The 14,630-nt window shown below is 44.6% G+C and overlaps 1 protein-coding gene across 3 annotated transcripts in view; it reads right to left on the bottom strand.

Moving 5' to 3' along the window:
- UBE2V1 (ubiquitin conjugating enzyme E2 V1) overlaps positions 1-14,630 on the bottom strand; it is a 30,302-nt gene that overhangs the window by 6,970 nt on the left and 8,702 nt on the right. For 2 of the 3 annotated variants that reach the window (XM_077778307.1, XM_077778309.1), the window contains exon 2: positions 4,650-4,798. In XM_077778307.1, coding sequence (XP_077634433.1) covers positions 4,650-4,798 — 149 coding nt within the window. Of the gene's footprint in view, positions 1-4,649; positions 4,799-7,475; positions 7,615-14,630 lie in introns of those variants that run through there. The other variant, XM_077778308.1, reaches the window with a different exon arrangement.

The raw sequence follows: 14,630 nt of genomic DNA, 5'->3' as shown, positions 1-14,630 counted from the left end.
CCCCGTCCTCCAGGCCCCAGGGCTAAGTTACTGTTTCCTGCCGTGTTAGCTCTGTGGTCCCACACTGTGCCTTTTCTGCTTTTGCAGTCCAGCACTAATTTGATCATGTTCCTATAGTAAATTAGCTTTGCTGAAATAGCTAGCATGGTTTTCTCTTTTCCTGACTGACAGAGAGAGTTAAGGGGAACAAAACAAGCTTACTTTACATACTCTGTACTGTTTGAGAATTTTTATGAGGATATATCATATGTATCATACATGTCACATAAAGCTTTTTAAAGAGACAGATCAACATGCACTGATATGGAAAGACATCCACCATCCATTATGTGAAAAACACGAAGCTGCAAAACATTGTGTAGAGCAAGGTCTCATTTTTATTAAAAAGGATATGCATTTATGTTTGTGTACCCAAAAGCAAAAGCCAGTCGAAACATACACAGTCTGTGGGGGAGTATAATGAAATGGGGGAAGGATCACTCTTTTTGTTTCACACGCCCGTGTAGGTATGTTTCATTCTTAAGCATGCATACAGGACTTTGAGAGAAGTACGTGTATAAACACATGCCCAGGCTCTAACCCACACACAAAAACTTTATCGTGGAGAACTCGAGGCATCACAGTGTTTCTCAACCGAGGCAACTTCTGCACAGCCCCCCACCCCAACATCTGGAGACATTAATGGTTGTCACAACTGGGGGAGAGAGGTGCTACTTGCGTCTAGTGAGCTGGGACCCGGGGTGCTACTGACCCTACAACGCACAGGCAGCCCCGCAACAAAGGAGGATCCGGCTCGAGATGCGAACAGCGCTCAGGGTGAGAAAACTGCTCTGTGACCTGGCTACTCTGTAACCTGTCCCCTGTCAAATGCAGTTGGGCATTTGTCAGAATTTTGCAAAGGGCGCTTTAATGAGAAACTTTTGTTTTTCAGTTTGGAGAACCTGCTTTCCTTATGGAGGAATAAAAACTATTCAAATGGCAAACACACTTAGAATTAAAGCAACTCAGAGCACAAAAAGGAAAATGGTAAAAAAGTAAGTCTTCTTTCCACGGTGGCCCCAGCCAGCTCAATCTCTTTTGAAGAAGGCAACTACTGTCACCAGTTTCTCTTTTGCTCTCCTGAAAGTACTGTAAACACACAGTATCTGTGCCTCTTGCTCTCCCCGCCCTCCCCGCCCTCCTTGGTGGCAGCATTCTCTACTGCGTGGACCTTACTTTCTCCCCTTAAATACCATGGAGATCATTCCAGTTCAGCACACATAAATCTGGCTTGGGCTTCTCAACAGCTAAACAGTACACAGTATGGTCTGCTGAAAGACACTGAGGTGGTTTCCAATATTTTGCTACTACTGAAAGTGCTGCCTTCAATAATTTTGTACATAGAGAGGCCTTTGGGCAACACATTACAAGAGAGCGGAGTAAATTCCTAGAATCGGTGGATCACTTTTGATGGAAGATTTTCTTGTTGAGTCATACAGTAGCAAAAATATAAGAGGGTGATAAGTTACTCAAGTGTTCTATTCTATTTAGATACTAATGATTACGCTGATATTCCACAGTCACAGTTTATACGTGGTATGCTAGTCGTAGGAAGCACCTAGAAGCAGACAGCTCCTTTTACGACTTTGCTTTTAACCTTGGGGACCCAGGACAAGCATAACTACAGGGATTAAAAAAAAAAAAAAGTCAATAACAAGTATTCGTGAGGGTGTGGAGAAACCAAAACCCTCATGTACTGTTGGGTGGGAAAATAAAATGGTGACACTGTTTTGGAAAAGTCTGGCATTTACTTAAAATGTTAAACATCGGGGAGCCTGGGTGGCTCAGTCGGTTAAGCATCCGACTTCGGCTCAGGTCATGATCTCCCGGTTCGTGGGTTCGAGCCCCGCGTCGGGCTCTGTGCTGACAGCTCTGAGCCTGGAGCCTGCTTCAGATTCTGTGTCTCCTTCTCTTTCTGACCCTCCCCTGCTCATGCTGTTTCTCTCTCAGATATAAATAAAACATTAAATAAATAAATAAAATGCTAAATACAAAGTTATATGATCCAGGTGGCTCCACTCCTAGGTATGTGCCTAAGAGAAGTGAAAACATATGTCGACACAAAAACCTGTACACAAAAATTCATAACAGCATTGTTCATAATGGGCAAAAAAATGGAAAAAAATCAAATGTCTATCAACTAATTAATCAGTAAAGAAAACGTGGTCTATCCACATAATGGAATGTTATTCACTATAAGAAGGAATGAGCTACTGGGAAGCGCTGTAACATGTATGAACCCTGAAAACATTATGCTAAAAAAAGCTCATCACAAAGATCACATATTGTAGAATTCCATTTATATGAAACGTCCAGAACAGACACAGTCAGAGACGGAAGATAAATGAGTGGTTGTCAAAGGGGAGGGACAGGGATGGGAGACAGAATGGGAGTGACTGCCGATGGGGAGGTATCTCTCTGGGGTAATGAAAACATTCTGAAATTAGTGGCAGGTGCACAGTTCTGAATATAATAAAAACCACTGAACTGTACACTTTGGAAGTATATTCTACGGTTTTCAAATCCTAGGATATAGGAATTTTTATCTCAGTAAAGCTGTTATTTAAAAAAAAAAAAAAGTGGGGGGGGCGCCTGGGGGGCTTAGTCGCTTAAGCGTCCGACTTTCGCTTAGGTCATGATCTCGCGGTTCGTGGGTTCGAGCCCCACATCAGGCTCTGTGCTGACTGCCAGCTCAGAGCCTGGAGCCTATTTCGGAGTCTGTATCTCCCTCTCTCTCTGACCCTGCCTTGCTCACGCTGTCTTTCTCTCTCTCTCCTAGAAATAAATAAAAATATTAAAAAAAAAAAAAGTGCGTGGAAGGCACCTTGTATACTATAGCTACTCACTAGAAGTTAGCCCCTGTGAAAAGTGCTAAAGCGAAACTCAGGGTAATCCAAGGTGTTGTAGGTAGAACAGAGTATTTTCGATGGGATTTGGTGGTTCATTTTGTCCATTCATTGTTTAACTGTATAATTCAGCGGTATTTAGTGTATTCACAATGTTGTTATGTTGGTTCATTCTTAATTTGTTAGAACCTGAAAACCAGTCCGTTGATTAATCAATCTATTGAACAACTACTGGAATCTGTCATCTCCAGGTGCTCTGGAGAGGATGGGGGAGGGAAGACTAGTTCTCATCCTCAAGAAACCTCACCCAGGCTCAGGAAGAGAGGAGATGGCGTGAAGGAAGCTGTGGCCACGCAGTGGATTTTCAGAGACAGCGAGAAATGATTTCCACGAAGAAACTAGCTTTCTAGATTAGATTTCCTCCAGTATTTTACAGATCTGTAAATCCTGGTTTTCAGAGAGATTTCAAAAAAGATAAAGAAATGAGTACAAATAGTAAATTGGATGGGATTTTTAAAACCCCCAAAAAACAAAACCACAGGGTCAAAAATGACTCAAGAAGGAACGTTAAATGGCAAAGCCAGTCGTTCACCGTGACTGTTCATGATGGTCCAAGATGAACATCAGATGGTCCTAACACTTAGTGAGCACGACCCTCCTTGTTCCGGCCAGGGCCACGTCCTACGTGTCTTCCTACTCCCCACAGAGCTGGCGCAGGGCCTGGGCACGCAGCGAGAGGAAGGAATGAGTGCCACCGTCTCGGAGCACAAGCAGATGAAGCAAAGGTCTTGCTCCATTCAGACAGAATCTCCTATTGTCTGAAACAAGCGTCACCTTATGGGAATCTATTTCTTCACTCCTATATCAACGGACTACTTAACACTCCAGATAATTCTCAAATGGGAACAGATGAAAACTCACAATCTAAGCAGAAAGGAGACAATGTAGCACGGTGGTTAGGAACACAGGGTCTGGAGTTAGAGCCCCCATGGGAATGATCAGCAATGTGACTTTGGGCAAGGAACTCTACTTCTCGATTCTTTCACCTGTAAAAAGAATGCAACTACGCAATAGCGACACCTAACAACAGGTTCTTGTGAGAGTTAGATGCCATTTCTTGGGGGTTTTACTGTGGATGCTAAAAAAGTTAGCTGGCACTAGGAAGCCTGGGAATTCTCTCAAATCACGAACCTCTAAAAGAGAGATCAATTTTCTCATCTCCGTGGTCTCTGTCTTCTTTGCAAAGGCTTCTGGGTCTCAAAGTGCCTGGAACGGACCAGCGGCAACCAGGCAGGCAAAAAGCCTTTGCTGAGCAGCCCCAGGAACTAAGAGCCCCATGAATTAGGATGTGGGTGTGCGGCCGACCTGGGACACAGTGAAGGAAAAGCACAACCGTGAAGCCTTTCCATAGCTCGTTCAGACGGGGCCTTCAGAAGGCTGGCTGTACCTGGAGCCTTGTTACCTGATAAGCCCAAGGGTTTGTTCTAAACTACTTCTGAGGGTGCAATTACCTCAAACCTCACTGTCTACGTTGTCATGTAAATTCACACGAAGAGTCTAAACAGGTTTTTGCTTACCATGTAGAGAGATTAAACAGCATCAGAGGAGGTTCAAATATATAAACTGAAACTGGTCAAAAAAGAATAGCCACATTTCAGAAAATATACCATTGGTGAGCTTTTCCCGTGATAAGGCTAATATTTCTTAAAAGGAGGCACAGTGAATTTAAGACATTGACATTTATAGCCGTAGCTCGACGCTTACTCTTGGAGGCCCAATTATCATCCCTGTCCATCTCGTAAGTGTCATGTCTTCGTCATCTTCTAGACCCCAGCTAACTGTGCCATCGCCTACTCCTTTCTGGCCTTCTTCCAGTTCTTCCAACAGTCGAAAATTGCGAGGGACTTTTACTCCTAAAATAAATGGAAAGAAATTCAAGATACTAGCAACTCCAGGGGAACCTGTAAGCCTAAATCTAGCTGCTCGTTATTATTCCGTGGAAATAAAGATGCCAACATGCAAAAAATGGCCGAAAGTCATTGACTCTTAAACCTGCTCACAGAGCTTCTGGTACCGACCAGCGCAGCAGCCGCAAGGAAGGGCCACGTGGCTTTGTTACAGTGAAGTGACGACTGAGCCCAGTCTGGAAGGACGCCCCACCCCCCACCTCCAGCTTTGATAAACTTCACTGAGAGTTTCCGCGTCTAAATGTTGATCAGTTTGGGTCCACGATAGATGAAAACCATCAATATCAGTACCACGAATGTTAAGTGTCTTGGAAGAGAAGAGGCTGTTCCTTTTATTTTGCCCTTATTATGCATTTCTGAGGCCCACGGTGTGCTCGTTTGTTGGAACAGACTCTTAAACTAACTCAGGAGGAACAGCCGCCACGGACGCATGAAATCAAAACGGTGTCCTCTTGATCAGGTAAGAGTCACCTGAAGGCGCCAAGGATAAAATTTTCAGTTATTCAAGCCACAGTTTCTCTCTTGTGAAAAAGCCCAGAGAGGGTGGCTAGTTCTCTGATTTGTTTGTTTCCAAAACCCCCCAAGCCTGGTAAGCTGCTCAGGGAAGAAATCACACAAGCCCATCCCACAGGCTCAAGCCACGTCTGGGCGGTTTCCCGAACAAGCTGGAGCACCGGGGCCAGGTGAGGGGTGGGGGGTGGGCAGGGAGGCCGATGCTCTTCCCGTGCCCGGGCACTAAGCAACTCGCCCAGGGATGCGCCCCCAACCAATGCTGCCTGCTTCTCTCTCCTCCCACCTCTCTTCCTGGCATTTGCACTATTACCTCTGGGGGAAAAAAAAACCTTCAAATTCAGGCAAATTCCAAGCTCTCATTTGCCTTAAATGCTGAGCCCCCAAATGGCCAGACTCCCAGAGGTAACTGAGCAGCACTTACCACGTAACTCTGGAGAAAAGCCCACTGGAGGGACTCCAGACTGGGAGGTGTTCCCAGTATATCTCAGTGTTTCCCAGGGTGGGACTCGTGCTACTATTTGTTCAACTGGAATAAATACCTGAGCATCTGCTAGAGGCCAGGCACTCTGCTAGGCAATGGGGAATAAGCAGTAAACAAAAATGCCTGCCTGCATGGAGCTTCTATTCTAGCGGGAACCACATGACAAAACAAAAACACAAACTATGTCGTGTGACAGCTCGTGGTGTTATGCAGCAGGGGGTCATGGCGAGAGGAGCTACAATTTTAAATGGGGTGATCAAGGAAACCCTCACTGCCACCAGGTGTCATGGCTAAAGACCGGAGGTGAAGGAGCGGGACCTCTGCACAGCTGAGGGGACAGTCGTCCCAGCAGAGGGAACAGCCAAGTGCTAAGACCTTAGGTAGGATCTTGCCTGTAATGTCAAAGGACAGCAAGATTCCAACTCAGCTAAACCCGAGTCAGTGAGACGGGAGAGCAGGAGACGGTTAAGGACTCCAACGATTATGGACCTGAGAAGCGCTGGAGTTCTAAACAGAGGGGGGGGGATAGGACGTGACTTGCTTTCTCAAACAGGACCTCTATGACTGCTGTGTGCAGAATACAGTGAAGGGAGCTAGGCCCTCCTGCAATGACCCTGGCAGAAGGAAATACTGGCTTGAACCAGTGAAGGCAGTAAGAAGTAGCCCAATTCCAGACATTTGGGAGGTATTAGCTGGTAAGATTTGCGGCCAGATTGCCTGAGAAGCATGAGAGAGGAGCAGCCAACCATGGCTTCTGGGCTTTTGCCTGAGCAGGTGGAAGGGCGGAGCTGCCGGTGGCACACCAGGGGGGTTTAGGTGGTCCAAAAGTGAGCACTCACTTTACAGTCACGTATTCATTGTTTTTTTAAAGTCATCATTTTTTTTTTTTTAAATGTTCATTTATTTTGAGAGAGAGAACAATCCAAAACAGGCTGTCAGTACAGAGCCCTGTGTGGGGCTTGATCTCACGAATCGTGAGATCATGACCTGAGCTGAAATCAAGACTTGGGACACTTAACTGACTGAGCCACCCAGGTGCCCTGTCATGTGTTGATTTTTAAGAACAATTTAAGGCAAGTAACGTTATACTAACTTCCCATGTACAATGATGGTAAAAAAAATTTCCTTTTAACATAAATGTAAACAGAAGACGCAGCTGATTGAAGATAACACTAAGTAACACAGATGGTATTTGAAAGGAAAAAGAATAAACCTGAAAGCATAACTGAATGGCTCATTTAGAAAATACTGGCATTTTTCATCCACATAGTCAACTGGATTACTCAGCCATACTGGATTGTGTTTTCTAGCAAACACAAAACTAAAGGGTGTTTGTGATGTTATAAGCAAAAAGCCAGACAATACAATGTCTTTCGTCCAGAGAGAGTTAAATCTTAAATCTAAATCTTTAATAATCCTATTTCGGCTGGGCAGCAGAGAGGGGAGGGGGAATCATTTGTGTAAAAGTAGTGCTATTACTACTGTTTAATTTACAGGCCTGCACTAATAAAAAATGAATACCCAAAGAACACACAATCACATCGGGATGACAGATAAATATCAGAGATGGTGTAGTAGGCTGACTTGTGTCCCTGTAAATCTGTATGTCCAACCCCTAATTGCTAGTACCTCAGAGTGTGACAGTATTTGGTAATAGGGCCTTTAAAGAGGTGGTTAAGTTAAAATGAGTCCACTGGGGCGCCTGGCTGGCTCAGAAGACAGAGCGTGTAACTCTTGATCTTGGGGTTTTGAGTTCGAGCCCGATGCTGGGGGTGGAGTTCCTAAAGACAAACAAACAAAAGAAGACAAAAACAAAACAAAACAAAAAACTTAAAAATATATTAAATAAAAAATAAAACAGGTCCATTAGGATGAGCCCTAATCCAATTTGACTGGCATCCTTATAAAAGGAAGAAATTTAGGCACACAAAGAAAAACAGGGATGCCTGAGTGCATGGAGAAAAGACTGTGTGAGGACACGGCGGGGAGGGGGGGCACACAGCCAGCTGCAAGCCAAGGGGAGAGGTCTCAGAAGAATTAAACCTATTGACACCTTGATCTTGGACTTTTAGCCTCCTGGGCTATGAGCAAATAAATTCCTGTTGTGTGAGCCACCCAATCTGTGGTGCTTTGTTATGGCGGCCCTAGTAAACTAATACAGATGCTAGGTGACATTTTAAGATTAAAAAAGTTGGGAAAGGTTAGAGGCCCGAGACGGCAACAGTGGTTATCTTTAGGTGCAAGGATTATGGGTGACTCCTCCTTTTTCTGTCTTTTCTTTTTTTTAATCGTTTTATTTTATTCCTCATGATAACTGTATTGTTTAATCCCCACCCCCTATCTTTTCTATATTTTCTGATTTCTTTTTTTTTTAATGTTTTTTATTTATTTCTAGGAGAGAGAGAGAGAGAGAGAGACAGCATGAGCAGGGGAGGGTCAGAGAGAGAGGGAGTCACAGACTGAAACAGGCTCCAGGCTCCGAGCTGGCAGTCAGCACAGAGCCCGACGCGGGGCTCGAACCCACGAACCGCGAGATCATGACCTAAGCGAAAGTCGGATGCTTAACCGACTAAGCCACCCAGGCGCCTCTATTTTCTGATTTCTTTTACCACGATCTTGATATTTACAAAACACTTAGGAACTATGCCAACTACACTCTAGACAAGGTCCTACATTTGGGCTTTAGCATTTGCTATTCCCTCTGCCTGGAACACTCTTCCTCCAGCTATCTGCCGAGTTCCCTTACCTTCTCAGGGCTTCATTTACATGACCCCTGATTACAATAAGGATTAAGGATTCTCTGAGACTAGGAATCTCATTTAATGGTATTTCCCAAGTGACTGATTTTAAATAAGTAGTCCACGTTTAAAAAAAAATAGTATTAAAACTTGTTCAAGCCAAATGATCAATGGCAAAGTACAATAGCTTCCACAGCTATTACTGAATGGAAGTTACACGTGTGACCTCTATTTCAAGTTGCTCTTTTTGGCAAGATGAAAAAATGTGCCTTCTTGCGTCAGGTATTTTAAATCAGGCTGGATTAACTATTTCTGGTATGACTATTTCTCTTGTAAACTTTAGCAAAACTTTATGGCTGGAAATGTCACCTCTTCATTAATGACTAGGTCTGATTACGGACTCCTAATCTAAATGTCACAAGCTCATTACATTAGTTTCAAACAAACGGTGAATTTGAGTTATATTTTTCTGATGTTTGATACTTACTTGTGAAATAGGGGAAAAATATCACATTAATTAATCCTATGCTTCCAACAGCCATTTCTACTGGATTAGACAATTCAGTTAAAGCCCATATATACAACGGAACCAAACAAATAAAGAGGCAGGTTAGCATTTGGAATAGTAATGAAGCACCACATAGGACAGCATAATCTGGTGACTGCAATACTGATATTCCCGGATCACTCAACTTGCTTCAAGTTATAAAACAGGCATCAGAAATAGTTTAAAAAACCAAAACTCTATATTGGCCGGTATCTTTTAGGCAGTCAAAAACCACTCCACATGGGAGCTGGAATACCGGAAAACTGCACCACGTGCTGATTAATGACAATAAGCATTCATTCTGTTTAACAGTAGTTCCCAAACTTTTCTGATCTCAAGACCCTTTTATATACTCTCTTAAAAATCATTCAAGACTTCAAAGAGCCTTGTATATGTGGGCTATAGCTACTGATATTTGCCAAATTAGAAATTACAACTGAGAAGGGAGCCTGAGTGGCTCAAGGCAGTTAAGCGTCCGACTCTTGACTTCTACTCGGGTCAGGATCTCACAGTTGGTGGGACTGCACTGACAGCACCAAGCCTGCTGGGGATTGTCTTTGCCCCTCCCCCAGCTACACACACACACACACACACACACACACTCTCTCTCTCTCTCTCTCTCAAAATAAATAAACTTAAAAAAAACCCCGAAAATATTTTAAAATATTTAATTCATTTACAAATAAGCACAACAAACCGTCAGGTGGTGAGATAAATAACATATCTTATGAGAGAACTACATTTTACAAANGAGATCATGACCCAAGCAAAAGTCCGACGCTTAACCGACTAAGCCATCCAGGCGCCCCTTTACTAATTCTCTTTAATGTCTGGCTTAAAACAGGGAGTGTTAAGAACTCGGGTGAGCTGGAGAATACATGTCTGTTTAAAGGGCACAGTCACTCCTTAGCTCTGGCCAAGTATCTGTGGCTCAGATTCTGCTTATGGACCACCACTTTACAACATCTGGGGTCACCTAATTGTTCTCAAGAATCTCTTTGATCCTAGGGTGCCTGGGTGGTTCTGTCAGTTGAGCGTCCATCCGACTCTTGATCTCAGCTCAGGTCATGATCTCACAGGTTCATGAGTTCGAGCCCCACGTTGGGCTCTGCGCTGCTTGGTCTCTAAGCTGACAGCACGGAGCTTGCTTGAGATTCTCCCCCTCTCTCTGCCCCTTCCCTGACTGCACCCTCTCTTTCTCAAAAATAAATAAAAAGTAACTTTAAAAAAATCTCTTTGATCATCAACATCCTAGATTCAGCTTCGAGAATATTTTAACCTTTCTTTTGTCAGAAGGGTAAGTAAAGATTGATAAACACTGTGCTAATCTGGCATCGGCGGGTTAGGTACTCTATGAACCTTTATTTAGCTAAATATTGAAGAGTTTAAGTCCACAAACTATAGCTTTAAAACAGGACTGTTACTTTGAATTTATGTTAGTAAGACATAAACTTTTATTTTCACTCAAAAACTGACTAAAAGCAGATTTCAGGGAATAACAACAGCTAGCAGAAATCAGAAATTATAAAATTATGGTGAGGTTCATTTAGTTTTTTCAGATATTTAAACAGAAGTGGCTGATTAGACCCGGTTAGCTGCTTTACTGAACTCTATCTGCGAAGGCCCCATTCTGGGGTTCACCATGTTTAATGTGCATAAAACTGAGCTCACTCCACACTTCCAAGCAGAATACCCACACGTCTCAGAACTGCAGTTAAAAGTTTGCTGGGGGCGCCTGGGTGGCTCAGTTACTCGTCCGCCTGGGTTCAGGTCCTGATCTCACGGTTTGTGCCACGCAGAGGGCTCAGAGCCTGCTTGAGATTCTCTCTTCAACTGGCAGGTGCACTCTCTCAAAATAAACAAACTTAAAAAACAAAAACGTTTGCCAGGCTTTTTACCTGCTTGTCAAAATTTCCCTCTATATGAATTTGTCAGTAACACATTTTGTACACAGCTTCTTTCTGTGCAATAACATACAACACTTACCCAACAGCACGCTAGACCTTACAGGGGCTATGAATGAAAAACAGAAGTCTCCCAACTGGAGTATAAAGTCTCACTATGGAAACAAGATATACGCATACAAAGTTCAATGAAACAGAACAGCATCAAAACTTTGGATGATAGAAATATAACCTATCACAGAATGAATTTTTTAATACCTCTGAGGGGTCCTCGACCCCTCTGAATTCGATGAAAGCTAAGGAGGTGGGGCGGTGCTACCGAGAGGGACTGGACTTTATCTGCAGGGGCAGCGGCGGGAGCTGCAGAAGGCTTTGAGTAGGACTAGAGATAAAGCAAATCTCCTGGGTACTGCTCAGGGTAGGCTGTGAAGGATCAGAGCCCAGGTTAGGGGTGTGCACCCATTCACCTCGGGATGCAGAGCCAGAAGCATTTGCTTCGAGCAAGTACTGTGACAGAATATCTTACCAACTTCTTAGAGGCCCTGGGGGTGGGAAACAGAAGGAATGTTAAAGTGCATATAAATGTGCATGACTGTGGCAGTAGCTCCCATTTTTACACTGTGACAGAAAACAACTGGCTGGTCCATCGCAGGCTTTACATAAGTATTTGTTGAAAAATCCAAAATTGGGGTGGGGGGAAAAAAGGTATTCAAATCCCATTTCATAAAAAATAAACACAGGGAGCCTGGGTGGCTCAGCTGGATAAGCATCGACTTTGGCTCAGGTCATGATCTTGTGGTTTGTGGGTTCGAGCCCTGCCTGGGGCTCTCTGCAGCCAACACAGAGCACGTTTTGGATCTTCTGTTCTACCCCTTGTTCCTCCCCCACTTGTGCGCACGCTCTCTTGCTCTCAAATAAACTTAAAAAAAAAAAAAAAAAGCACAAAGTCATCCATGCTCCTTGTAGGTATGAATGACATAAATTATCTTTAGATATCACAAACCTACAATCATGAAAATACCTGGTCTATCGTTCTAATTTTTTTTTAAAGATTTTATTTTTTAAGTAATCTCTATACCCAATGTGGGGCTCAAACTTACAACCCCAAGATCAAGAGTCACATGCTCTATTGACTGATCCAGTTAGGTGCCCCATACCATTCTCTTTTTTTCTTTTTTAAATGTTTTATTTATTTTTGAGAGAGAGCACACACACACAAGCTGGGGAGGGGCACTGAGAAGGGGACAACAGATCCCAAGCAGCCTCTGCTGACAGCAGACAGCCTGATGTGAGGCCTGAACTCAGGAACCATGAGATATCATGACCTGAGCTGAAGTGAGACACATAACCCACTGAGCCACCCAGATGCCCCACCATTCTACTTTTTAAATGCTCGTTGGGGCACCTGGATGGCTCAGTCGGTTACGTGTCCGACTTCAGCTGAGGCCATGATCTCGCGGTTCATGGGTTTGAGGCCCGCGTCGGGCTCTGTGCTGACAGCTCAAAGCCTGGAGCCTGCTTCGGATTCTGTGTCTCCCTCTCTCTGACTCTCCCCTGCTCAGGCTGTCTGTCTCTCTCTCTCAAAAAAGAAAATAAAACATTAAAAAAAAAAAAGCTGGTCAGAGCAATGGCTAAGTTACCTGCCACAAAAAAGAATCTGAGTGTACTCTAGAGAAAAGTCTATAATCTTTCACAGAGGATTTAGAGCACAGATGTGGGATCAAGTCCTGGCTACACGGCTTCCTAGTCATCTAGCTGTGTGCCTGAACTAGTCACCTTGCGCCTCAGCGAAACGGGGATACCATCACCCCCTGCCTCTGTACGGCTGTGTGGGTCATATCTGGCAGAGTAGTTTTTCTGTCGAATCACCTTCATTAGCACACTGTATCACTGATCATAAATTAAAAAAACCCTTCACTTCACCCCCATATCCCTTCCAGCTACCGTCACATTTCTCTGTTCCTTCTCAGCAAAAAACCTCAAAAGGGCTGTCTTGACTCCTTGTCTGCCATTCTCCCCTTACTTGCACCTACTCCAATCAGCATTTTCTACCTCGTCACTCACCAAAACCACCCTGGTCAGGGGCACCAGGAGCACCCGCTAGCCACATTTTCAGCTCCCACCCCCACTTTCCGGAGCTCCAGTGGCAACTCCAGGGCTTCCCCAGGCCTCAGAGGTTCTCCTACCTCACTGGCTGCTTGGCCACACCTCCCTGACCTCCGAGCAGAGCCCCTAGCCCTCTGCCTTTCGTCCACTCTACTTAGCCATCCCCAAGCGATTTTACCCAAACCAGGGAGGCTGGAGACTTTCCAATTTACATTTCCAACCAACAGCCTCTCTGACATCTCCATTTAGATGACTACTAAGATTCTCCAACTTAAAACACTTCCCAACAGAACTCCCTTGCACTCCTCTATAAACACAAAACCAGCCCACTCCTCATTCTCAGTATGTGGCACAAACATTTACCAGATGGCTCTGGCCACACATCTTGGAGTCAAGATGAGAAATCTTTCCCTTGTGCCTTATACCCAACCCATTTCCAGATACACTCCAAACTCGGCCCATTTTCGCCATCTCCACTGTGATCCCCGCAGTCCATGCCCTCTCCACTTCCTAACTGGTTGCTCAGCCTGCCTGGCCTGTACCTGCAGTCTAATCTCCACAGTGAGCTTTCTAAAAGAAGTTCACTTCCATCACTCAGCCACTCCCCCAACTGGCCCAGCACACACCCTCCAGAGCACCACCTGCACCTCCAGGATCATTTCCTGCCACCGGCTCCCAGGCCCCTCGTCCTCCTTCGGCCATACCACCCTCTTTCAGTTCCCAAACAAGTGGGCAACCTCACTTTTCTGCTTCCGCACATGCTGTTCCCTCACCCTGGGATTCTCGGAATGCCTGGTGGGCTGGCTCACTTATTCCTCACTAAGGTCGAACTCCCTACTGCCTTATCTTGCTTTCTTTTTTCTTAATTTTTTTTTAACGTTTATTTATTTTTTGAGAGACAGAGGCAGAGTGTGAATGTGGGAAGGGCAGAGAGAGAGGGAGTGACAGAATCTGAAGCGGGCTCCAGGCTCTGAGCTGCCAGCACAGAGCCCAATGCAGGGCTCAAACTCGTGAACCGAGAGATCATGTCCTGAGCTGAAGTCAGACACTTAACCAACTGAGCCACCCAGGCACCCCATCTTGCTTTATTTTTATTTTTTTAAATAGTTTATTTATTTTTGAAACAGAGAGAGACAGAGTGGGGGGGACGGGCAGAGCGAGAGGGAGACACAGAATCTGAAACAGGCTCCAGGCTCTGAGCCAGCTGTCAGCACAGAACCCGATGAGGGGCTTGAACCCACGAACTGTGAGATCATGATCTGACCCAAAGTCGGCGCTTAACCGACTGAGCCACCCAGGCGTCCCCCATCTTGCTTTATTTTTCTTCACAGTGCTCATTACCACTTGACATTTTAAATATATTCATTTCTACTTCATTAGTTGTTTACTGTCTTCCCCTGTCTGAACAAAAATAAGCTCCACGAGAGCAAAGCTTCATCTCTTTTGGTCACTGCCAAATCTCCAACCCCTCAAGAAGCGCTTTTTGCCA

Source organism: Crocuta crocuta, unplaced genomic scaffold (genome assembly GCF_008692635.1).
Source record: "Crocuta crocuta isolate KB4526 unplaced genomic scaffold, BGI_CrCroc_1.0 scaffold27, whole genome shotgun sequence".
NCBI classification, from domain to species: Eukaryota; Metazoa; Chordata; class Mammalia; order Carnivora; family Hyaenidae; genus Crocuta; species Crocuta crocuta.
The sequence above is the reverse complement of the archived record's forward strand: the minus strand, read 5'-3'. Positions and strand labels throughout refer to the sequence as shown.